Source organism: Nerophis lumbriciformis, linkage group LG27 (assembly GCF_033978685.3).
Source record: "Nerophis lumbriciformis linkage group LG27, RoL_Nlum_v2.1, whole genome shotgun sequence".
Taxonomy (NCBI): Eukaryota; Metazoa; Chordata; class Actinopteri; order Syngnathiformes; family Syngnathidae; genus Nerophis; species Nerophis lumbriciformis.
Window position 1 is genome coordinate 35,005,092 of NC_084574.2, and position 24,747 is coordinate 35,029,838.

The window sequence follows — 24,747 nt, forward strand, 5'->3', positions numbered from 1 at the left end:
TCGTCCGCCGTGATCCCAGAAGAGTGCCACAGGATGTTAAAACAAGATAGCATGCAGCTGCCTGCAGCAGTTTGAGTGGCGCGAGTGCGCTTGGAGGTGCGCTCAGCGCGGCTCCCAGATGATTGCGCACTAGTGTGCGTCTGGGCCGTGACAGCGTGGCACGCATTGAATGTCTCTGCTTCATTGGATCAGTCTCCTTTCTTTAACAGGCAAAAGCTTTATAACCTCACTAATGCCTTGCATCGTCTATATTAGATATATAACAACGGGCGGGTGCGGGCGGGTGCAGTTTTGATTAAATGTTAGTTCGGGTGGATGCGGATGGTTGACGACTTTTGTGATGCGGTTGCGGATGAAATAATTGCCTACCCGCGCATCTCTACTAGTCACCATTCTCCCCCTTACTCTCCTCACTCATACTCCCCCTGCCCCCTCCCCGATGATTTGTCACTCATCCACAATCCTGACTGGGATCAGGATTGGTTTTTGCAATTGCAAAAGACGATGGAATTGTTTACTCAGGACCGTTCAAAAACCCACTCGGCTGTTTGACACCAACCAACTTCCTCTCCTGCCAACAACCAAGGAAGTTATTCAGGCTAGCAGGATATTAGCCAAGCTAGCAAGAAGTAATCCAGGCTAGCAGGAAGTTATACAGGCTAGAAGGAAGTTAGTCTGGAGGCTACCAGGAAGTTATCCAGGCTAGCAGGATATTAGCCAGGCTAGCAGGAAACTATCTGGGGGAGCTGGAAGTTCCATCCATCCATCCATCCATCCATCTTCTTCCGCTTATCCGAGGTCGGGTCGCGGGGGCAGCAGCCTAAGCAGGGAAGCCCAGACTTCCCTCTCCCCAGCCACTTTGTCCAGCTCTTCCCGGGGGATCCCGAGGCGTTCCCAGGTCAGCCGGGAGACATAGTCTTCCCAACGTGTCCTGGGTCTTCCCCGTGGCCTCCTACCGGTCGGACGTGCCCTAAACACCTCCCGAGGGAGGCGATCGGGTGGCATCCTGACCAGATGCCCGAACCACCTCATCTGGCTCCTCTCTGAGCTGCCACCTTACCGTGGTAGAGGAGTTTGCGTGTCCCAATGATCCTAGGAGCTATGTTGTCCGGGGGTTTTATGCCCCCTGGTAGGGTCTCCCAAGACAAACTGGTCCTAGGTGAGGGATCAGACAAAGAGCAGCTCGAAGACCTCCATGAAGAATAAAAATAAAGGACCCAGATTTCCCTCGCCCGGATGCGGGTCACCGGGGCCCCCCTCCGGAGCCAGGCCCGGAGGCGGGGCACGATGGCGAGCGCCTGTCCCCATGGGGTCGGGCACAGCCCGAAGAGGCAACGTGGGTCCCCCCTCCAATGGGCTCACCACCCATAGCAGGGGCCATAGAGGTCGGGCGCAGTGTGAGCTGGGTGGCAGCCGAAGGCAGGGCACTTGGCGGTCCGATCCTCGGCTACAGAAGCTAGCTCTTGGGACGTGGAACGTTAGCCAGGCTAAAAGAAAGTTAGTCAGAAAGCTAGCAGGATATTAACCAGGCTGGCGGGATATTACCCAGGCCAACAGGAAACTAGATAGGCTAGCTGGAAGTTATCCAGGCTAGAAGGAATTCAGTCAGGAGGCTACCAGGAAGTACTGCAGGCAAGCAGGTTATTAGCCAGGGTAGCAGGAAACTCTCTGGGCGAGCTGGAAGTTAGGCTAAAAGAAATTTAGTCAGAAAGCTAGCAGGATAGTTGCCGGGCTCGTAGGATAGTAGCCAGGGTAGCAGGATAGTAGTCAGGCTCGCAGGATAGTAGCCAGGCTAGCGGGAAGCTATACAGGCTAGCAGGGAGTTTTTCAAGCTAGCAAGAATTTAGTCAGGAGGCTAGCTGGGAGGTAGTCAGGCTCGCAGGAAGTTACGCAGGCTAGCAGGAAGTTGGTAAAACCTGCAGGAAGTTATCCTGGCTTGCAATAAGGTATGCAGGCTTGCAATAAGTTATCCAGATGAGCAGGAAGTTATCCAGGCTAGCATGAATTTATCCAGACTAGCAGGAATTCAGTCAGGAGGCTACCAGGAAGTTCTGCAGGCTAGCAGGAAACTACCTGGGAGAACTTGGAAGTTAGCCAGGCTAAAAGAAAGTTAGTCGGAAAGCTCGCAGGATATTAGCCAGGCGAGCAGGATAGTAACCAGGCAAGCGGGGAGTTTTTCAATCTAGCAAGAAGTTAGTCAGGAGGCTAATTGGGAGGTAGTCAGGCTAACAGAAAGTTATCCAGGCTAGCAGGAAGTTACCCAGGCTAGCAGGAAGTTGGTCAAACCTGCAGGAAGTTATCCAGGCTTGCAATAAGTTATCCAGGTGAGCAGGAAGTTATCCAGACTAACAGCATGTTATCCATGCTTGTAGGATGTTATACAGACTAACAGGATGTTATCCAGGCTAGCAGGAAGTTAGTCGGACCTGCGGTATATCCATCTTTACAGAGTAGACGCTGTCACTACTCGATCAGTAACAGTATTTATTTTGAAACCGTACAGACACCTGAACGATGTGCTCACCAGCCTTAAAATGGCAAAGAAATCAATCTTTTTTTACTACGTTACTTACTTTAAATACATCAATTCACAATACTGATAATTTAAAAGTCTAGTTTTTGTTACACCACAGATATAGATTTAAGTTAGAGTAAGTGCGTCGTTTAAAAAAAAAAAATAAGATAAAAAAAGTCAACATTTAAAAAATTTAAAAAAAGAATGCGATGGTGGGCCTTAGCGCCCCCGTGCATCATTTATTGCAATGACAGGAAAGTAAAAGTGATTGAAAATGTGGCTGTACTCCCTAGTTTTTTTTTTTTTATCTACCCCTTGTTCATGTTTATATTCTCTTTTTCTCCTGGGTAAGGTATTGTTGTTATACAAAACATTTAGATATCACAGAACATGACGTAGCAGGAGCTCCGTCGTAAAATATTGCAAGTCTAGGAAGTGACGTAGTCTTCGCGAATGCGTGGACTGATCGTGTCTTCCGGTATCGATCGAGTAGTGACAGACCCAGCAGAAAATTGGAGACCGTAAACCGCACATTTATCTTTTTGTGTTTACTCAACTTTTGACTGTGATATTTTTTATACATTACCATACCTGCCAACTACTCCGGTTTTCCCGTAATTAGTACGGTTTTCATCAACCTATTCCGGGTTACGGTTGCAGTGATAAAAAATACGGTTTTTCATTAATTAAATTTTTTTTTTTTTTTTTTTAAGTTTTATTCACGAAATCGCGTAACAACAATGACAATCGACACTGCTTCCCGTAACTTCCTATCGAGCCATTCCGAATGCCATGCGCGAGGCTATTTATAGAGGCACCAGTTGCCCATTGTTTCCAAACGAGCGAACGATCATGGAATCAGCCGGAGAAAAATCGCAAACGAGTCTTAAACCGAAAAGAAAACTGCAGTCATTCCGTGAAGAATATTCAAAAGCCTATCCGGGAATAATTATCCGTTCCAAAAAGGGTGAAAACTACGCGAATTGCACCTTGTGCAGACAAGATTTTTCGATCGGACACGGAGGAATTAGCGATGTAAAAGACCACGTTGGGTTGGGCTGGGCGATAAAACAATAACAATATATATCGCGATAGACATGTGATCAATATCAATAGAAAATGGGGTCGATAGAACGTTCGATAATTTCACTGAGTTCTGTTAGAAAAAAATAGGAAGAACTGCCGAGCCGGAACCACACGGCATTCTGGGGGGTGTAGACAGAGGAAGGGCTTTGGCCTCTCAACCTATCACGGCCGAGCCTGAACCGCAAGGCATTCTGGGAAATGCTAACAGGAAAAAAAAAAAGCAACAACGGCGAGCTGACGACGAGGAGTGAAACAAAACGGGAAAACATGGCGTCACATTAGTGCCAAAAATCCGAGCGCATAAAAACTGTTATCGCGCGCTGATTCTCCACCTCGTGCGCGCGCGCGACACCCTTTTGGCGCTGATTCTCCACTTAGTGCGCGCGCGCGACACCCTTTTGCGAGAAGACAACAAATACCATAATCACATCTTTCAGCCAGAACTGGTCCACCAGCAATAACATCCAACCATAACATTATTTCATATTTTCACTTCTTCTTGAACATTTGATTTCTAATTTATGGAATTTCTTTTGATTCAGCCATAAAATTAATGAAATAATCTTTGAATTTTGTTTTTAAAATGTTAAAAATAGCCTTTTAATAATGTATTCTGAAACAGTTTAAAACAATCAGAGAACTGACTAACACTGACCCTACACAACTATGTTGCACAATTAAGTCTTTTTTTTTTTTTTAAAGCGAAATAGGTAATTTCAATAGGTACAGCATCCTATATCATATCTACATGTAATAAGATTTGTAACAAGGCAAACCATTTGTAAATTGGTCGAAAATTAGAGCAAGTTATGGTAATGTAATTAGTACATGTACCATTGACATCAATGTAATGATTGAGGCTAGATGTCCGAGGTAAGATGGCTACAACGCTGCTACACTGGAGAATGATTGGTCATATGAAAAATGCTCAGAGCCAATCAGAAAGGAGGGGCCGTCTAAGCATACCCGCCCCCAAAGTGCCAAAAAGAAACATGACAGCGCGAGGAGAGATGCCAGGACTACACAGAGAGCGCACAGACCGAGACGGCGCGCGCGCAGAAAGGCACCGCGCGCGCGCAAAAGGGTGTCGTGCGCGCACGAAGTGGAGAATCAGCGCGCGATAACAGTTTTTATGCGCTCGGATTTTTGGCACTAATGTGACGCCATACGAGTGGAACAGCACCGAAGCGGCAACAACGGACCACCATCGAGAGGTACTCGGCAGCAGTGCCATACGACAAAAATTCAAAACGTTATAAAGAAATAACGGATGCAGTGGTCGATCAATTAGCGAAGGACATGCTACCTACTTATATTTAAAATAAAAGTATTTAAATTCAGCCTTTTTTCTCCTGGTCTTTATTTAGAATAGTTTTTTTTTTTAATCAATAATTATCGATATCGACTGATATGAAACACTTATATCATGATAAATTTTTTAGTCATATCGCCCAGCCCTAACGTTGGGACAAAAAAACACAAGTCTAATGCCGTTGCTAAATTTGGATTTCAGCCACAAAAAGGTAATGACACCCATGTTATCTATTGGAATTGTTTAGTACTGTTATACTGTTTAAAGTGTTTATACTATTTATGCTTTCAAGTCCAAGTTGAAGAAATATTGTTAAATGTTGACAACATAACTACCAAAATACAGAAGTATGTCCTTAATATTTTTGCAGTGCTATTTCTGTTGAAAAGTTAAAATGATTACATTAGAGATGTGATGTGCCACTTTTCAAGTGTCTGATGGCTTAAATTAATTTTCATTAATTTTTCATATTTTGAATTCTTTTGAAAGGCTTACAAAAAAACTACATTTGAATTGTAATTCCATGCTATTGACAGGACTATTAATTTTAATGAAGTTAGCTTACCATGTTTACAGTATGATAATTGTGATAGAAATGTGAATTTTAGGCACAGAATATTTTTTACAATTGAACAAGGCAGTAGATTATACAAGCTTGGACAGAAAGTTAATAATGACACCAATTTTTTTTTTTTTATGGAATTGTTTAGTACTGTTTTACCATATGTTTACTGTAAAAAGTGTTTATACTGTTTATACTTTCAAATAACAAATTGAAGTCTTGTGAAAGGTTGACAGGATAACTGGCATTAACTGTCAAAATAATTTCAAACTATTGAAGTTAGCTTACAGAATAAACATGTCAATCAACCCATATGATTTTTGCTGTAATATTTTTGTTTTGAAAAGTCACTGTTACTGATAGAAAAGTGATGGTTTTAGCAACATTTTAACCTGTCTGAATGCTAATAATCATTTTGCGTCGGGGGGCAAACCCCCCACCAGGACTTTGTCCTGGACCTACCGGGGCCTGTGGCCCCTGGACCCTGGCTACTAGGTTTTTCTGATTTCAAAAGTTGGCAGGTATGCATTACTGCAACTAATTTAGGAAACTAAAGATTAGCATGTGTCTAAGTGATAGGATGAATTTCTATCCATCTATGTTTACCAATAATAGTGCAAATAGCTGAAGCTGCACATAGGGCAAACACATAGCCAAGTAACATACACCTTTCAGAACCAGGAAGACTGTACCATAAATACTCTGCCACACATATATGGTCAAAAGTTCCAAGATAGGTACACATCAGTTAAGTCGGACAACCCAGTGTATAGGGGTTCCAGGATAAGACAGCCATGTCTTTTCCTGCAATGTCTGTCTTTCCATGTCATGTATTTTTGTTTAGTATTTGTGTGATGTCACTATCAATGTAATTGCAGCAATGACTTGAGCTCAATATACAAAACCCCAAAGCCAGTGAAGTTGGCACGTTGTGTAATTCGTAAATAAAAACAGAATACAATGATTTATAAATCCCTTTCAAGTTATATTCAATTGAATAAACTGCAAAGACAAGATATTTAATGTTCGAACTGAGAACATTTTTGTTTTGCAAATAATCATTAACTTAGAATTTAATGGCAGCAACACATTGCAAAAAAGTTGGCACAGGGGCATTTTTACCACTGTGTTACATGGCCTTTCCTTTTAACGACACAGTAAACGTTTGGGAACTGAGGACACCAATTTTGATTTCTCATTGTGTCAAGTGTCCGAGCATTACCCACTATTACAAAGTAACCTAACACATTTAGTTTAGTTCTGTGAGCTGCCTTAACACATTATGTGCGCAAAAGGTCAATAATTAGCAAAGAAACAGAAGATGTTTGCTAACTTCTCTTGCTCTGTTTTAGGTAAGAGGTGCTCCAGCCATTGCTATTGTGGGCTGCCTCAGCTTGGCGGTGGAATTACGAGCAGGTGCAGGCGGCGACGATCCTGTGCCATTCATTCGGGAGTCTCTGTGTCACCTTACCTCAGCCCGGCCCACCGCCGTCAACATGGGCCGCGCTGCCCGCGAACTGATGGAGTTTGCTGAGAACGAAAGCATGGAGAAGAACTCTGAACAGCTGAGAGAAAGGTTAGTTCGGCTTGTATCAGAATCAGAATCAGAATCAGCTTTATTGTCATTACGCAAGGTAACGAGATTGAGGCCATTCCATACAGTGCGATGTGTGCATGCTAGAAAAAATGAATATATACATGAAAAAAAAACAAAAAAAAACAGGGTGGTTGGTGGAATGGGTTATTGCACCGAAGAGAAGGCAGTTATGAGGGACAATGGGGCAGTCCGTTCAGGATGGTTATGGCCCTGGGGAAGAAGCTGTTCTTTAGCCTGTTTGGTTTGGTTTTAATGCACCTGTAGCGCTTCCCAGAGGGCAGCAGGTGGAACAGGTCAGAGCCAGGGTGGGTGCTGTCCTTGATGATGGCACTGGCTCTGTTGAGGCAGCGGGAGGTGTAGATGTCCGTCAGAGAGGGGAGAGGGCGGCCGATGATCTTCTGAGCCGTCTTGACCACTCTTTGCAGCCTCTCCCTGTCTGCTGCAGTGCAGCTGCCGTACCATACCGTAATACAGTAGGTCAGCAGGCTCTCGATGGACGAGCGGTAGAAGGTCAGCAGCAGGTCAGGCTTCAGGTTGTACTTCCCGAGGACTCTAAGGAAGTGTAGCCGCTGCTGAGCCTTCTTGATGATTGATGTGGTGTTGACTGTCCAGGAGAAGTCATTAGAGATGTGGACTCCAAGGTACCTGAAGGTGTATACCTGCACACATACTAATACTTATTGTTATTATTACAACACATTAATACACATAATGTATTCATACTTATTATTGTAGCACACATATTAAAGGCCCGAGCAGCAAAGCAAGCCCCGCGAGGGCACTATTGAAATTGCTGTGTTTTTACTTCTTTATGTCTGGACGCCTTTTTGAGGCCCTTAAGATGCATGAAAAGTCCCCATATTTTGCAGGCGGGTCAGGGATGGGAACAATTTTTATATTTTGCCGGTCCTGAAATTTTTGGTGGTGGGTCTTGGCATTGGCGAGGACGTGACCGCAATCGTCAAGCGTGCTGGCCAACTCACGTGAACCCTGCGGTGCAAACGCGAAAGGCCTGTTCAATGCTGTTCACAGCTTTAATTATACTTATTATTACGGCACACATACTTTATTATTTGCTCACATGGATTTTTATCAAGTTTTATATATTAGGGCTGGGCGATATGGCCTTTTTTTAATATCGCGATATTTTAAGGCCATATCGCGATACACGATATATACCTCGATATTTTGCCTTAGCCTTGAATGAACACTTGATGCATATAATCACAGCAGTATGATGATTCTATGTGTCTACATTAAAACATTCTTCTTCATAATGCATTAATATATGCTACTTTAAAACTTTCATGCAGAGAAGGAAATCACTAAAAAAATCACTATTTTTTTCATACGGTGTTGATCTGGAAATGTTTGCCTCGGCATTTCGATGGTGTGTGCGTGTGGCACCGAACGAAGATGTTGACATGCGGAGTAAGCACTCTTCATTCTCTAGCAGGTGACTTTTCAAATGATGCTACATATTAGCAGTAATGCTACTTTTTATAGCAGCGCTTTTGCCCCACACTTGACAAATTACGGTTGTCTGTTCGACATATTCCCACTTGAAGCCAAACCACCGCCAGACGATGGACCCCCTGCTGTTTTTTGGGGGAATTAATTATTCCTTCATTTGTTACCAGATTCGCACCTTCTCTCTCTCGTATTACCATTCACTCGGCTGCGGACAGGCATCTATTTGTGGTGGTGTGGTCGGCGGGCGGGGGGGGGGGGGGGGGGCAGCGGCGATGACCAAGAAGAACGCGGAGTTGGAATATAATTACAACATTTTATGTACATATTTATATACAGATTTGAACAATTAGTGATTCACTGAAATATATTTATTAATTGTGGTTCTTACAAAAAAATATATCTTATAAAATATAAAAGCTAAAATGTCTCTTAAAGCTCTGCCCCTTTAATTAGTGAATACTAAATAATTTAACTTTAGCCTACTACTACAACCATATTATTTACCAGCAACATGAAGTGAAACAGAGGCAGAGGTGTCCTGCCACAGTCAGTCAACCTCCTCCTCCTCCTCCTCCTGCTGCTGCTGCTGAACAGGTCGCACCTGTGGTCCGAACTGTAGGCCTACCTCCTCTCCAAGTCGAGCCCTTTTCGGCCGTTGAAAATATTTTTCTATTCTCATCTGTGTGAAGGAGTGAACATCCAACATTAGAATTTATTACTAACGAGCAGAACCGCTCTATGTACAGTGCCGTCTAACCTTAAGCGGCAGCAGCTCAACACATGCAGGGTTCAACGTTAAGGTTTTTTTCTACTTGCCTGACTTCTCAAATCTACTTGCCCCAATATTTGTACTTGTCCTGCCTAGGTTTTTTTCTGGCTGTGTAGTGCTCATGGCTTATATCTTAATAGAATCCTTCCCGTTGACTATTTACAACACTACACAGTATTTATTATTATTATTATTATTATCTATAATTGCATTTAAATGGCATTGCATACATGTAAAATTAAATGCTATTTCACATTATTTGACCAGTAGCAGTTACACTCATCTGAACAGGTCAGCCACCTGTTTAAAGCCCAATCACAGTTGAAATCTTGAAATGAATGGTCTTTAATGGCCAAAATATTAACCTGGACAACATTTTAACAGCTGGTTGGCTCAGATTTTATTATTTTCATTGCATTCACATGCTGCAGTGGACAGTGGACAATTTAGCTTCAGTCCATGTGTGTTTATTGACAACATGGTTATAACCTGGACACGTTAGCTCGTCGGTATTGTAACACGTGACTGTTACTACGAGCGTCTGCCCCGGGCCACGAGTCAAACAGCGGCGGTGTTAATGAAGCAGCGTCAGGCTGCTCACCGTCAGTGAAACGCTCGGTGAAATCACGGATTAACGTTAAATATATGACGAGCCGCGAGCGATGCAGCTATAACCTATCTACTAGTGATGGGTTGATGAGGCGTCATGAAGCGTTTTGACACATTGCAAAACTGTATTGATACTGTGTCGATACTGTGTCACAAAATAATGACATCTGCTGGACATTAAAAATCCTTACAGGCAACCTATGGACCGACTCAACTGACACTGATTTTATGACCTAGTACAGTGGTTCTCAAATGGGGGTACGCGAACCCCTGGGGGTACTTGAAGGTATGCCAAGGGATACGTGAGATTTTTTTTAAATATTCTAAAAATAGCAACAATTCAAAAATCCTTTATATATTTATTGAATAATACTTCAACAAAATATGAATGTAAGTTCATAAACTCAGTGAAGCACAAGCTCAGGTTTGTCACTAAAATGTCTGTCAAAAATAACTGTGAAATGCAATATTCAGTGTTGACAGCTAGATTTTTTTGTGGACATGTTCCATAAATATTAATGTTAAAGATTTATTTTTTTTTGTGAAGAAATGTTTAGAATTAAGTTGATGAATCCAGATGGATCTCTAATACAATCCCCAAAGAGGGCACTTTAAGTTGATTATTACTTCTATGTGTAGAAATCTTTATTTATAATTGAATCACTTGTTTATTTTTCAACAAGTTTTTAGTTATTTTTATATCTTTTTTTCCCAAATGGTTCAAGAAAGACCACTACAAATGAGCAATATTTTGCACTGTTATACAATTTAATAAATCAGAAACTGATGACATAGTGCTGTATTTTACTTCTTTATCTTTTTTTTTCAACCAAAAATGCTTTGCTCTGATTAGGGGGTACTTGAATTTAAAAAAAAATCACAGGGGGTACATTGCTGAAAAAAGGTTGAGAACCACTGACCTAGTATATACAATAATATAAACCAAGTCATTGTATTTCATTTAGGATTATTTCATAACTTCATTTAAATAAAAATATATTTTTTGTCTTTTTTAGATACAGTCAATAAATAATGTGAACATGTATCATAACATGGAAATCTAAGAGAACGTGTTGTGAATGAGGATGCTTGTGGACCTGGAAATTATTATTTATTTATTTTTACACATTTTTATTTTTAAAAAAAAACAGTTTTTCCAACGTATTCAATTTTAGACGCTTTCTCTTCTTAGTTACCGTATTTTCCGCATCATAAGGCGCCCTGGGTTAAAAGCCGCGCCTTCAATGAACGGCATATTTCAAAACTTTGTCCACCAATAAGCCGCCCCGTGTTGTAAGCCGCATCTAACTGCGCTAAAGGAATGTCAAAAAAACAGTCAGATAGGTCAGTCAAACTTTAATAATATATTAAAAACCAGCGTTCTAACAACTCTGTTCACTCCCAAAATGTACGCAAATGTGCAATCACAAACATACGTATATCAACATGGACAGAGCTGCGTGAAAAAAGCCACCCGGCCTCTTCGCGTAAACTTAAACTTACCTTAACCACTCGCTCATCTTTTCTTCATCCATCCCTTCGAGTTAGCTTTTATGATGACGCCGGCTGGAAAGGTCTCTTTTGGCAAGGTCTTCCTTTTGAATATCACCATGGGTGGAAGTTAGCATGGCAAGCTAGAACCACAGTGAAGGATGACTTCTCATTCCCTGTGGTGCGAATATTCACCGTACGTGCTCCCGTTCCACAGTGCGGTTCACAGGAATATCAGTTGCTGTGAAATACGGTAGTAATCCGTGTGCGGATGGAGAGATTGCGTCTTTTTATGAACCGGATCCTTGTCGCTTAGTAGGAGCCATTTTGTGGTCTTTACAGATGTAAACAGGAAATGAAACGTACGGTGATATCCGCGCGTTTTTTCTTCTTCTTCCGGGGGCGGGTGGTTGCTTACAGTAGAAGAAGAAGCGCTTCCTGTTCTATGGGGGCGGGTGCTTTCCTTGGCGGTTGCTTGCGTAGAAGAAGAAGCGCTTCCTGTTCTACCGGGAAAAAAGATGGCGGCTGTTTACCGAAGTTGCGAGATCGAAACTTTATGAAAGTGAATCGTAATAAAGCGCACCGGGTTATAAGGCGCACTGTCAGCTTTTGAGAAAATGTGTGGTTTTTAGGTGCGCCTTATAGTGCGGAAAATACGGTATTTCTCCGGCTGTAGAAAAGACCCGCTCACAGTTCGCGTATCTGTCACTTGACCAAAACAGCTCATGATCGGTCACGTGACTTTCTAAAAGCGGTACGCGCACCGACACAGGGTTTCGCTCTATGAGCTCGACGCATGCATCGGTGTTGCCGGACCCATCACTACTATCTACCTATAACACCTGTAAAAATGAAGCAATGCTACCACGCTAGCAAGCGTTAGCTAGCCGGCTATGAGCCACCAAGCTGCTAACTGTCGCCAAAAGGCAGCATTTAAGTATTTTTCCCCATGGCATTCTGGATCAAGGCTTTCAGCAGCTTTTGGACGTTTGAGGTAGAAACGTAGGAAGCGCCATCATTATGAAAAGTAGCCGGCGAGTATTTTGATTCCGTCCGTCTGTCCGTCCGTCCCTCTTCTTCTTCTTCTTCTGGCCCACCAGGTGAATTAAGTGCTATTGCATAGTGCATAGTAGGCTACCGCCACCTACTGCACCTGAGGTGTAACCACAAGCAACATTCACAGACAGTCCCATTGCTTTTATGAGCGGTCGACCGAGTCAAAAGCCGAAAAATCCATTTGTGGCGGACGTAATTCTTTCGTGGCGGGCCGCCACAAATAAATGAATGTGTGGGAAACACTGGGATGAGGACCGTCTACGGCCCTGTCCAGCTCTCCTAGAGTAACTGCCTGTCTCCTGGAATCGCCTCCATGCTCTGGAGATTGTACTGCGAGACACATCAAATCTTCTTGCAACAGCATGCATGGATGTGCCATCCTGGAGGAGTAGGACAATCTGCGCAACTTCAGGAGGGTTAAGAAATCGCCTCATGCTCCCAGTCGTGATAATGACTCTAGCTAAAGCCAACACTTGTGGAAAAACAGTCAAAAAAGATCAAAAGGGAGGAACTTGAAATGGTGGCCTCCACCTGCAAAACCAGTCCTGTTTTGGGGGCCATCTCGTTGTTGCCCCTCCAGTGCACCTGTTGTTAATTCCATCAACACCAATGCAGCTGAAACTGATTAACAACCCCCTCTGCCACGTACCTGACCAAAACTTTATCAGAAAAGTGCAATTGAATTCATGCCATACCCTGATAAAAATCTGTTCCTTTAATTTTTTTTGAGCAGTGTGTGTGTGTGTGTGTGTGTGTGTGTATATATATATATATATATATATATATATATACATATAATCTGCGATGAGGTGGCGACTTGTCCAGGGTGTACACCGCCTTCCGCCCGGATGCAGCTGAGATAGGCTCCAGCGACCCCAAAAAAGGACAAGCGGTAGAAAATGGATGGTTTTGTTTCTTTTTGCGAATTTAAATCAGAAAGGACGCGCATTTTAAAAATTCTGCGCGCCCCTGGGACGCAGATTTATAGATTTATTTTTAATTTTTTTCACCGACCCTGCCTTCTTCCCATTTTTATTGGTTGTCTTCAAAGTAATGAACTTTCCGGTACAATTTCTTAAATTTTGATTCGCCGAAAGGTTTATCGATCACAAATACTGCCTCAGTTTGCACTGGGTTAACTTTACCACAAGGGGCTGTCAAAAGAAAGCCTTCATGGTAAACACTAAGGTGAGTGTAAAGTCAACCTTTTTAACTTCATCCTGTGCCATGCTTCCAGTAAATTAGTTGTTTTAGTCTTTGTGACTCCATGGAATCTGCCACTGGATCGACATTATTCGAGGATGGAGTACTACTATTAGTATTAAAATAAACAATAACATAAAATAAAATAAACAATAACATAACAAAAGTGTATGGTGGGGATGGTGCTCTGCTGACCTCGACTGCGGATGTTGTGGATCGGTGGAGGGAATACTTCGAAGACCTCCTCAATCCTACCAGCACGTCTTCCTATAAGGAAGCAGGGCCTGGGGAATCTGTGGTGGGCTCTCCTATTTCTGGGGCTGAGGTTGCCGAGGTAGTTAAAAAGCTCCTCGGTGGCAAGGCCCCGGGGGTGGATGAGATCCGCCCGGAGTTCCTTAAGGCTCTGGATGTTGTGGGGCTGTCTTGGTTGACAAGACTCTGCAACATCGCGTGGACATCGGGGGCGGTACCTCTGGATTGGCAGACCGGGGTGGTGGTTCCTCTCTTTAAGAAGGGGAACCGGAGGGTGTGTTCCAACTATCGTGGGATCACACTCCTCAGCCTTCCCGGTAAGGTCTATTCAGGTGTACTGGAGAGAAGGCTACGCCGGATAGTCGAACCTCGGATTCAGGAGTAACAGTGTGGTTTTCGTCCTGGTCGTGGAACTGTGGACCAGCTCTATACTCTCGGCAGGGTCCTTGAGGGTGCATGGGAGTTTGCCCAACCAGTCTACATGTGCTTTGTGGACTTGGAGAAGGCATTCGACCGTGTACCCCGGGAAGTCCTGTGGGGAGTGCTCAGAGAGTATGGGGTAATGGACTGTCTTATTGTGGCAGTTCGCTCCCTGTATAATCAGTGTCAGAGCTTGGTCCGCATTGCCGGCAGTAAGTCGGACACGTTTCTAGTGAGGGTTGGACTCCGCCAAGGCTGCCCTTTGTCACCGATTCTGTTCATAACCTTTATGGACAGAATTTCTAGGCGCAGTCAGGGCGTTGAGGGGATCTGGTTTGGTGGCTGCAGGATTAGGTCTCTGCTATTTGCAGATGATGTGGTCCTGATGGCTTCCTCCGGCCAAGATCTTCAGCTCTCACTGGATCGGTTCGCAGCCGAGTGTGAAGCGACTGGGATGGGAATCAGCACCTCCAAGTCCGAGTCCATGGTTCTCTCCCGGAAAAGGGTGGAGTGCCATCTCCGGGTTGGGGAGGAGATCTTGCCCCAAGTGGAGGAGTTCAAGTACCTCGGAGTCTTGTTCACGAGTGGGGGAAGAGTGGATCGTGAGATCGACAGGCGGATCGGTGCGGCGTCTTCAGTAATGCGGACGCTGTATCGATCCGTTGTGGTGAAGAAGGAGCTGAGCCGGAAGGCAAAGCTCTCGATTTACCGGTCGATCTACGTTCCCATCCTCACCTATGGTCATGAGCTTTGGGTCATGACCGAAAGGACAAGATCACGGGTACAAGCGGCCGAAATGAGTTTCCTCCGCCGAGTGGCGGGGCTCTCCCTTAGAGATAGGGTGAGAAGCTCTGTCATTCGGGGGGAGCTCAAAGTAAAGCCGCTGCTCCTCCACATCGAGAGGAGCCAGATGAGGTGGTTCGGGCATCTGGTCAGGATGCCACCCGAACGCCTCCCTAGGAAGGTGTTTCGGGCACGTCCGACCGGTAGGAGGCCACGGGGAAGACCCAGGACACGCTGGGAAGACTATCTCTCCCGGCTAGCCTGGGAACGCCTCGGGATCCCCCGGGAGGAGCTGGACGAAGTGGCTGGGGAGAAGGAAGTCTGGGCTTCCCTGCTTAAGCTGCTGCCCCCGCGACCCGACCTCGGATAAGCGGAAGAAGATAGATGGATGAATGGATGGATAACAAAAGTGGAATAAAAAAGCCTGGAGGTGAAATGTAATTTTGAAAAAGTTGCAATGTTGACGAATAAAAAAAAGCTGTTTTTTCTTTTTTTAAATTGACATTGCTCAAAACATATTTAATCAAAATCAATTACTTCACATCAAATATTCCACTTTGAAAAATATTTTTTGTAGAAGATTTTGCATATTTTGTGTGTTTGCCATAAAAAAAAAACATAGTTTTCTTTGACAAAAAGGGCAGAAAACAAACAAACAAACAAACAAAACAACATAAAAAAAACCCCGAAACTTAGAATTGACGGATAGATCTGAAGTTGATGTAGACTCTAGAGGAGGGGTGTCAAACTCAAATACAGAATGGGCCAAAATTTAAAACTGAACAAAGCCGCGGGCCAAGGTTGAACAAATTAACCTTTTAATAGGGACCCAAACAAGTTTTGCATTAAATATTGAACAAGCAAGGCTTATATAACTTTATAGTGACATGCAAAATCGAGTTTCAAATAATAATAATAATAATGAAAAAACATCAATGGCATATCAAATACAATTTAAATAAAAATTGAATGCCTCTTTTCTATTTGCAGCCTTCTGAGGTAAATATCAACATCAACTTTTTTCACAGGCTAATAAATTTGAAAATAAAATAATGAATAAGCCAACCACTCAGGACTTTAAACGGCTCAGTTTGCAACACACTGATCTAATCTGATGTGCCCAAGCCAGATACCTGCCATCTTTTTTTGGATGCTAGTTCATTAATGTCAGGGCTCAGGCTTTGAGCTGAAGCAACATTCATTATCGAACGAAGGTGTTCATCAGTCATTATATCTCATATTCCACAGTCTTGGGGGCGTGCCTTACAGGCACTGCTTTTAACGTCCTCTACGAGCTGACGTCACGCCTGCTTTTCATCCCTTCTAACAACGTGCCCGCCCAGTCACAAGATATGAGCGAATTCTGTACGCACACACATGTAAATGCAACGCATTCTTCATCAATAGCGATACAGTTTGCACTGAGGGTGGCAGTATAACATTTTTTAACATTGTTAGAAACATACGCTCACATAAGATCAAGTATGCGTTGCATTCACTTCTGTGTGCATGCCGAAAACTGCACATATTACATACCTGCCAACTACTCCGGTTTTCCCGTAATTCGTACGGTTTTCATCAACCTATTCCGGGTTACGGTTGCAGTGATTAAAAAATACGGTTTTTCATTAATTTAAAAAAAAAAAAGGGTGAAAACTACGCGAATTGCACCTTGTGCAGACAAGATTTTTCGATCGGACACGGAGGAATTAGCGATGTAAAAGACCACGTACGTTGGGACAAAAAAAGACAAGTCTAATGCCGTTGCTAGCGATACAAGTGGAAAACTTTCAACGTTTTTCGTCGCCCAAACAGATTCTTTGGATGTGATAAATGCCGAAGTTTTATTTACGGAGGCAATAATTGAGCATGGACTTCCAATCGCACTGGCTGATCACATGGGACAGTTAAATGTTTGTAATGCAACCTTTAAAAATCATTACGCGGTGATCGCGGTCCCAAAAATAAACTTTTCTTGCATGATAATGTCCAGAAAAATTCGCTTTATATTACTATAGAGTCCTTTTAACGAATGAGTTTGATGGTTTATCACAAACCTTAAATGAAAGAAGTCCTTTGTTTTCCTGCACGTGCATGCGCTTTGGCCTTGCTTCGTGTTTGGTGCGCAATCCTGTCGGCTGTATTTCACAGCACGACATACTGTTAAAAGTGTTTATACTATTTATGCTTTCAAGTCCAAGTTGAAGAAATCTTGTTAAATGTTGACAGCATAACTACCAAAATACAGAAGTATGTCCTTAATATTTTTGCAGTGCTATTTCTGTTGAAAAGTTAAAATGATTACATTAGAGATGTGATGTGCCACTTTTCAAGTGTCTGATGGCTTAAATTAATTTTCATTAATTTTTCATATTTTGAATTATTTTGAAAGGCTTACAAAAAAACTACATTTGAATTGTAATTCCATGCTATTGACAGGACTATTAATTTTAATGAAGTTAGCTTACCATGTTTACAGTATGATAATTGTGATAGAAATGTGAATTTTAGGCACAGAATATTTTATACAATTGAACAAGGCAGTAGATTATACAAGCTTGGACAGAAAGTTAATGACACCAATTTTTTTTTTAATGGAATTGTTTAGTACTGTTTTACCATTTGTTTACTGTAAAAAGTGTTTATACTGTTTATACTTTCAATTAACAAATTGAAGTCTTGTGAAAGGTTGACAGGATAACTGGCATTAACTGTCAAAATAATTTCAAACTATTGAAGTTAGCTTACAGAATAAACATGTCAATCAACCCATATGATTTTTGCTGTAATATTTTTGTTTTGAAAAGTCACTGTGACTGATAGAAAAGTGATGGTTTTAGCAACATTTTAACCTGTCTGAATGCTAATAATCATTTTGCGTCGGGGGGCGAAGCCTGAACCCCCCACCAGGACTTTGTCCTGGACCTACCGGGGCCTGCGGCCCCTGGACCCTGGCTACTAGGTTTTTCTGATTTCAAAAGTTGGCAGGTATGCATTATCGCCCCCTTGTGAAAAACTATAACAGTAATAACTTCCTTACACATGCTCCGATCTTCCTGAAATGTTTGATGGTGGGTAGAAGTATTGGGTGGGATGCAACTGCATTACTGCAATGGCGCCAATATTGACTTACTTGGTAGCAAGGCACGTAGCGGCACCAGAGTAACTCATGCACAGTGACAAAAGACACTAATCCAAGATGGCTAAGAGCAATAGGTAAACCTAAATAGACTTGATTAACCACTATAAAACCGGTGCATTGGTAGAAAATGAAAGTGCAGCAACACAATGAGTATAACATAAGGTACTACTAAACCAAGAGCATTAGGACAGTAAATTATACCAAACAGAAAAATGAAGAACAAAACCCAAACTGGCATGTGGGATTATAACATAAAAAACACAATAAAGAAGACTGAAAAATGTTTTGTTGTATTAAATCATGAATTTTTATATATTTAAAAAAAAAATAGAACTCAGATGTATTTATTCCCAAGAAAATACATGTTTCAGACCTCCCCTCACCTCCTGTGTGCCCCCACAGTGTAATAGTCTGGATTGAAGACATGCTGGAGCGAGACGTCAACGACAACAAGAAGATCGGTAACTATGGCGCCCAGCACATCCTGTCTGGCGTGCCAAGAGACTCGGTGTCCATCCTCACTCACTGCAACACGGGCTCACTCGCCACTGCTGGATATGGCACTGCACTGGGTAAGCACTGCAAGGTCGAGTCGTGATAAAGCTGCTATGGCTAAGCGGCATTATGTGTGTTGTGTGCTTCTGTGTGTAGGAGTCGTACGAAGCCTCTACACGTTGGGCAGGCTTAAGCGTGTGTACTGCACAGAGACCAGGCCATACAATCAGGGCTCTCGGCTAACTGCATACGAGGCGGTTGCAGAAGGAATCCCAGCCACACTCATCACAGACAGCATGGCAGCCCTCACCATGAGAGAAATGAACATCTCAGGTGTGTTTTTACTGCTTCTTTTTCTCATTTACACACACTTAAAGCAGGGGTGCCCCCACTTTTCAGCAGGCAAGCTACTTTTCAAATGACCAAGTCGAGGTGATCTACCTCATCTTCATGTGTGTGTGTATATATATATATATATATATATATATACAGGTAAAAGCCAGTAAATTTGAATATTTTGAAAAACTTGATTTATTTCAGTAATTGCATTCAAAAGGTGTAACTTGTACATTATATTTATTCATTGCACACAGACTGATGCATTCAAATGTTTATTTCATTTAATTTTGATGATTTGAAGTGGCAACAAATGAAAATCCAAAATTCCGTGTGTCACAAAATTAGAATATTACTTAAGGCTAATACAAAAAAGGGATTTTTAGAAATGTTGGCCAACTGAAAAGTATGAAAATGAAAAATATGAGCATGTACAATACTCAATACTTGGTTGGAGCTCCTTTTGCCTCAATTACTGCGCTAATGCGGCGTGGCATGGAGTCGATGAGTTTCTGGCACTGCTCAGGTGTTATAAGAGCCCAGGTTGCTCTGATAGTGGCCTTCAACTCTTCTGCGTTTTTGGGTCTGGCATTCTGCATCTTCCTTTTCACAATACCCCACAGATTTTCTATGGGGCTAAGGTCAGGGGAGTTGGCGGGCCAATTTAGAACAGAAATACCATGGTCCGTAAACCAGGCACGGGTAGATTTTGCGCTGTGTGCAGGCGCCAAGTCCTGTTGGAACTTGAAATCTCCATATCCATAGAGCAGGTCAGCAGCAGGAAGCATGAAGTGCTCTAAAACTTGCTGGTAGACGGCTGCGTTGACCCTGGATCTCAGGAAACAGAGTGGACCGACACCAGCTGGACTGCTGCTGAGTGGTCCAAAGTCATGTTTTCTGACGAAAGCAAATTTTGCATTTCCTTTGGAAATCGAGGTCCCAGAGTCTGGAGGAAGACAGGAGAGGCACAGGATCCACGTTGCCTGAAGTCTAGTGTAAAGTTTCCACCATCAGTGATGGTTTGGGGTGCCATGTCATCTGCTGGTGTCGGTCCACTCTGTTTCCTGAGATCCAGGGTCAACGCAGCCGTCTACCAGCAAGTTTTAGAGCACTTCATGCTTCCTGCTGCTGACCTGCTCTATGGAGATGGAGATTTCAAGTTCCAACAGGACTTAGCGCCTGCACACAGCGCAAAATCTACCCGTGCCTGGTTTACAGACCATGGTATTTCTGTTCTAAATTGGCCCGCCAACTCCCCTGACCTTAGCCCCATAGAAAATCTGTGGGGTATTGTGAAAAGGAAGATGCAGAATGCCAGACCCAAAAACGCAGAAGAGTTGAAGGCCACTATCAGAGCAACCTGGGCTCTCATAACACCTGAGCAGTGCCAGAAACTCATCGACTCCATGCCACGCCGCATTAACGCAGTAATTGAGGCAAAAGGAGCTCCAACCAAGTATTGAGTATTGTACATGCTCATATTTTTCATTTTCATACTTTTCAGTTGGCCAACATTTCTAAAAATCCCTTTTTTGTATTAGCCTTAAGTAATATTCTAATTTTGTGACACACGGAATTTGGGATTTTCATTTGTTGCCACTTCAAATCATCAAAATTAAATGAAATAAACATTTGAATGCATCAGTCTGTGTGCAATGAATAAATATAATGTACAAGTTACACCTTTTGAATGCAATTACTGAAATAAATCAAGTTTTTCAAAATATTCTAATTTACTGGCTTTTACCTGTATGTGTGTATGTATATATATTTATATTCATTCATTTATGAAACAACAAACATGATGTTTTTTGTTAACACGTTAAAAGGGTAAAAATACAACCATGTATGGATTTCTTTCTTTCATGAGGACAAGAATATGAGTTGTTTGTTACATGATTTTGATGACTTGCATTGATTGGAATCAGACAGGATTCACAGTAGTGCTAAAAACTTCCACATTTTTGAATTTACATTGTGGAGGACAAAAAAAATCCTCCTTTCTGTCCATTACCACATGAAAGTGGTTGGTTTTTGGCATCTTATATGTCCAGCTTCCGTACTCGTTTTTATACACTTAACAAGAAATACATTGACTGCAAACTCTGTAGCTTGCTAGTTTTCTGAGACTCTTATTTTGTTAGCGCAGGCAGGATGGAGCAGCACTTTTATTGTGAAGATAGGAACTGTGCGGTCTGTCTTTTAGGCTTTTTACAGCAGGTACGGTGCGAGAGTCTGTTGACATAAAACGTTTTTCTCGCCTTCTTGCCGGCCATTTTTTTCTTAATTCTGAGCTCGCAGCAGCTAGCGTCATCTCACAAGATCCTCAGGTGGCATCAAGTGACGAAAGTCACATCACAGTGAAGATTGCCGATGGCTAATTTTTAGGTCTAATTTCTTAATGCCTGGCTGGCGATCGACTTACGCACCCTCCGCAATCGACTGGTAGCGTGCGATCGACCTAATGGGCATCCCTGCTCTAAAGGACGTTCCTTTATGTAATTCATTACCGTACGAAGAAGTCTGGGGGTTTTGTGCAGCCCTTTGAGACATTCGTGGTTAAGGGCTATATAAGTGCATTTTGATTGATTGATTGATTTTCTCTACAGCCGTGGTCGTAGGAGCAGACAGGGTGGTTGCTAACGGTGACACGGCCAATAAAGTGGGAACATACCAGCTGGCTATAGCTGCCAAGCATCATGGGATACCTTTCTACGTAGCTGCACCTAGCACCTCATGTGACCTGAGCCTGGAGAGCGGCAGGGACATCATCATCGAAGTTCGCCCCTCTGAGGAACTCACCAGTATTAATGGAGTCGCCATTGCTGCCCCAGGTACGTGTGTGTGCATGCAAGTAAGGTTAAATATTGAAACCTTAGCTGTTGTAGTAGCCAAAGATGTTATAAAACTCAATGATATGATTATGAGCTGCCAGGTTCCTCAAACACTTGGAGATACTGTGCTTCTCTTCTAATAACTAAGGTATATCAAATGAAAGTAAAGCTGAGCCAGTAAATATACAGTACTTGTGTGTTTTTAAAGAGATAGGCAATACTGTATTTACTAGGCACCAGCGGTTGTTCTGTCGGTGCTACCAGTACCAATTCAGGTAAAATCAAACGGTACCATATTCCGATACGTTTGTTGCACGTGACGTCACATCCGGTTGCAAACTCCAGCACTTGGCGGGTGAACAGACATAATTGGTAGCTGACTGCTTATAAGTAATGTTGCAATACCCACACAGCATACATGTCTGATAGAAAGCACTAAAAAGTTAATGCGCTGGCTCAGTGCTAATATACCTTGGATATACCGTGACCCCAAACAAGGGACAAGCAGTAGAAAATGGATGGATGGAAACCATTTACATGCTACTGATTAACATTAGTTATTTTAAATGTCGACTTAAACACATCCAAATTTTGTAATGAAAACTACAATTAAGATGCATATGACAATCCAACAGCTGGTGTGTATTAAGTACAATAATTACTACCTGGGGCCAAATCAGGCCCAAAAATTACACCACAGAGTTTAGTTCAAAACTTCCATCCATCCATCCATCTTCTTCCGCTTATCCGAGGTCGGGTCGCGGGGGCAGCAGCTTAAGCAGGGAAGCCCAGACTTCCCTCTCCCCAGCCACTTCGTCCAGCTCTTCCTGTGGGACCCCGAGGCGTTCCCAGGCCAGCCGGGAGACATAGTCTTCCCAACGTGTCCTGGGTCTTCCCCGCGGCCTCCTACCGGTGGGACGTGCCCTAAACACCTCCCTAGGGAGGCGTTCGGGTGGCATCCTGACCAGATGCCCGAACCACCTCATCTGGCTCCTCTCAATGTGGAGGAGCAGCGGCTTTACTTTGAGCTCCTCCCGGATGGCAGAGCTTCTCACCCTATCTCTAAGGGAGAGCCCCGCCACCCGGCGGAGGAAACTCATTTCGGCCGCTTGTACCCGTGATCTTGTCCTTTCGGTCATAACCCAAAGCTCATGACCATAGGTGAGGATGGGAACGTAGATCGACCGGTAAATTGAGAGCTTTGCCTTCCGGCTCAACTCCTTCTTCACCACAACGGATCGATACAGCGTCCGCATTACTGAAGACGCCGCACCGATCCGCCTGTCGATCTCACGATCCACTCTTCCCCCACTCGTGAACAAGACTCCGAGGTACTTGAACTCCTCCACTTGGGGCAAGATCTCCTCCCCAACCCGGAGATGGCACTCCACCCTTTTCCGGACGAGAACCATGGACTCGGACTTGGAGGTGCTGATTCTCATCCCAGTCGCTTCACACTCGGCTGCGAACCGATCCAGTGAGAGCTGAAGATCCTGGCCAGATGAAGCCATCAGGACCACATCATCTGCAAAAAGCAGAGACCTAATCCTGCAGCCACCAAACCGGATCCCCTCAACGCCTTGACTGCGCCTAGAAATTCTGTCCATAAAAGTTATGAACAGAATCGGTGACAAAGGGCAGACTTGGCGGAGTCCAACCCTCACTGGAAACGTGTCCGACTTACTACCGGCAATGCGGACCAAGCTCTGGCACTGATCATACAGGGAGCGGACTCCAACAATCAGACAGTCCGATACCCCGTACTCTCTGAGCACTCCCCACAGGACTTCCCGAGGGACACGGTCGAATGCCTTCTCCAAGTCCACAAAACTAGTTCAAAACTTGGGAAACATAAATTATTACAGCAAATTCCTAAAAATTGTATAGAGAAATTTGGACCACTGTAAACACAGAGACAGATCATTGCATTGCATTTTTAACTTTGCTAGCAAACATAGAACACTGCGGTCCAAACGTGAGTTTACATAACTGAGGCGTTCCTCAAGGCACCCATTTAAGCCCTCCCCCTTTATTTTGTGCACATTTTTTGTGTGTGTAATATGATTTATATCACTAAAGTGGTGTTGTAGCTTGTTTACTTCAGATGCAGTCAACTTATTTTATTATACAATCTGTGTTCCTCAAGATTTCATTTTAAGTCCTCTCTCTTTCATCATTTGGGGTATTCAACTGGTGGCCCGCCAGTTCCGTTGGAAAAAACTTGTGAGAGGCTCACATTTTTGCAGCAGATTCTTAAAATTCGCTAGGTGCTGTCATAGAGATATTTGACTAGCTTTTTTTGCAGAAGGTCCTGAAAAACAGCACAGCGCTCCTGTAACTCTGACAATATAAATAGACCAATATCAAATGTCAACTGTAGAGGATGCTGGTTCTCAAGAATATACAAAATAAAACTACTGTACTTTCCGGTCTTGAGACCACACTGGTATTTAAGAGGCACCCACCAAATTTTAAAAGCAATACATATTTTTACCTTTATTAGCCACACTGGACCATAAGCCTCAGATATATACTGGTACGAAATATTTTCTAAATGTTTATTTACATACCCTAATTGTTTCCAAACGATGCTTGTCACATGGCAGTAAAACGGCTGGTCCAACAAAACAGAAGCCATTGTCATGGACCCACTAACTGCGGAAGCTAGCTCTCCAAACAGCTAAACAGACTCAACAACTCTACAGTCACATTATGGGGAATTTACAAAACTGAAAAGATAAAACAGAATGCCATTGAAAGTTAGTAATACTAATACAGACCATTGTAAACATGTTAGCATATTCGCTCATGG

General features: G+C 43.1%; 1 protein-coding gene across 1 annotated transcript in view; it reads left to right on the plus strand.

The window, feature by feature from the left end:
• Positions 1-24,747, plus strand: part of mri1 (methylthioribose-1-phosphate isomerase 1) — a 44,933-nt gene that overhangs the window by 7,685 nt on the left and 12,501 nt on the right. Inside the window, exons 2-5 of the mRNA XM_061988034.2 lie at positions 6,828-7,051; positions 18,673-18,842; positions 18,922-19,098; positions 21,711-21,935. Coding sequence (XP_061844018.1) covers positions 6,828-7,051; positions 18,673-18,842; positions 18,922-19,098; positions 21,711-21,935 — 796 coding nt within the window. The remainder of the gene's footprint in view (positions 1-6,827; positions 7,052-18,672; positions 18,843-18,921; positions 19,099-21,710; positions 21,936-24,747) is intronic.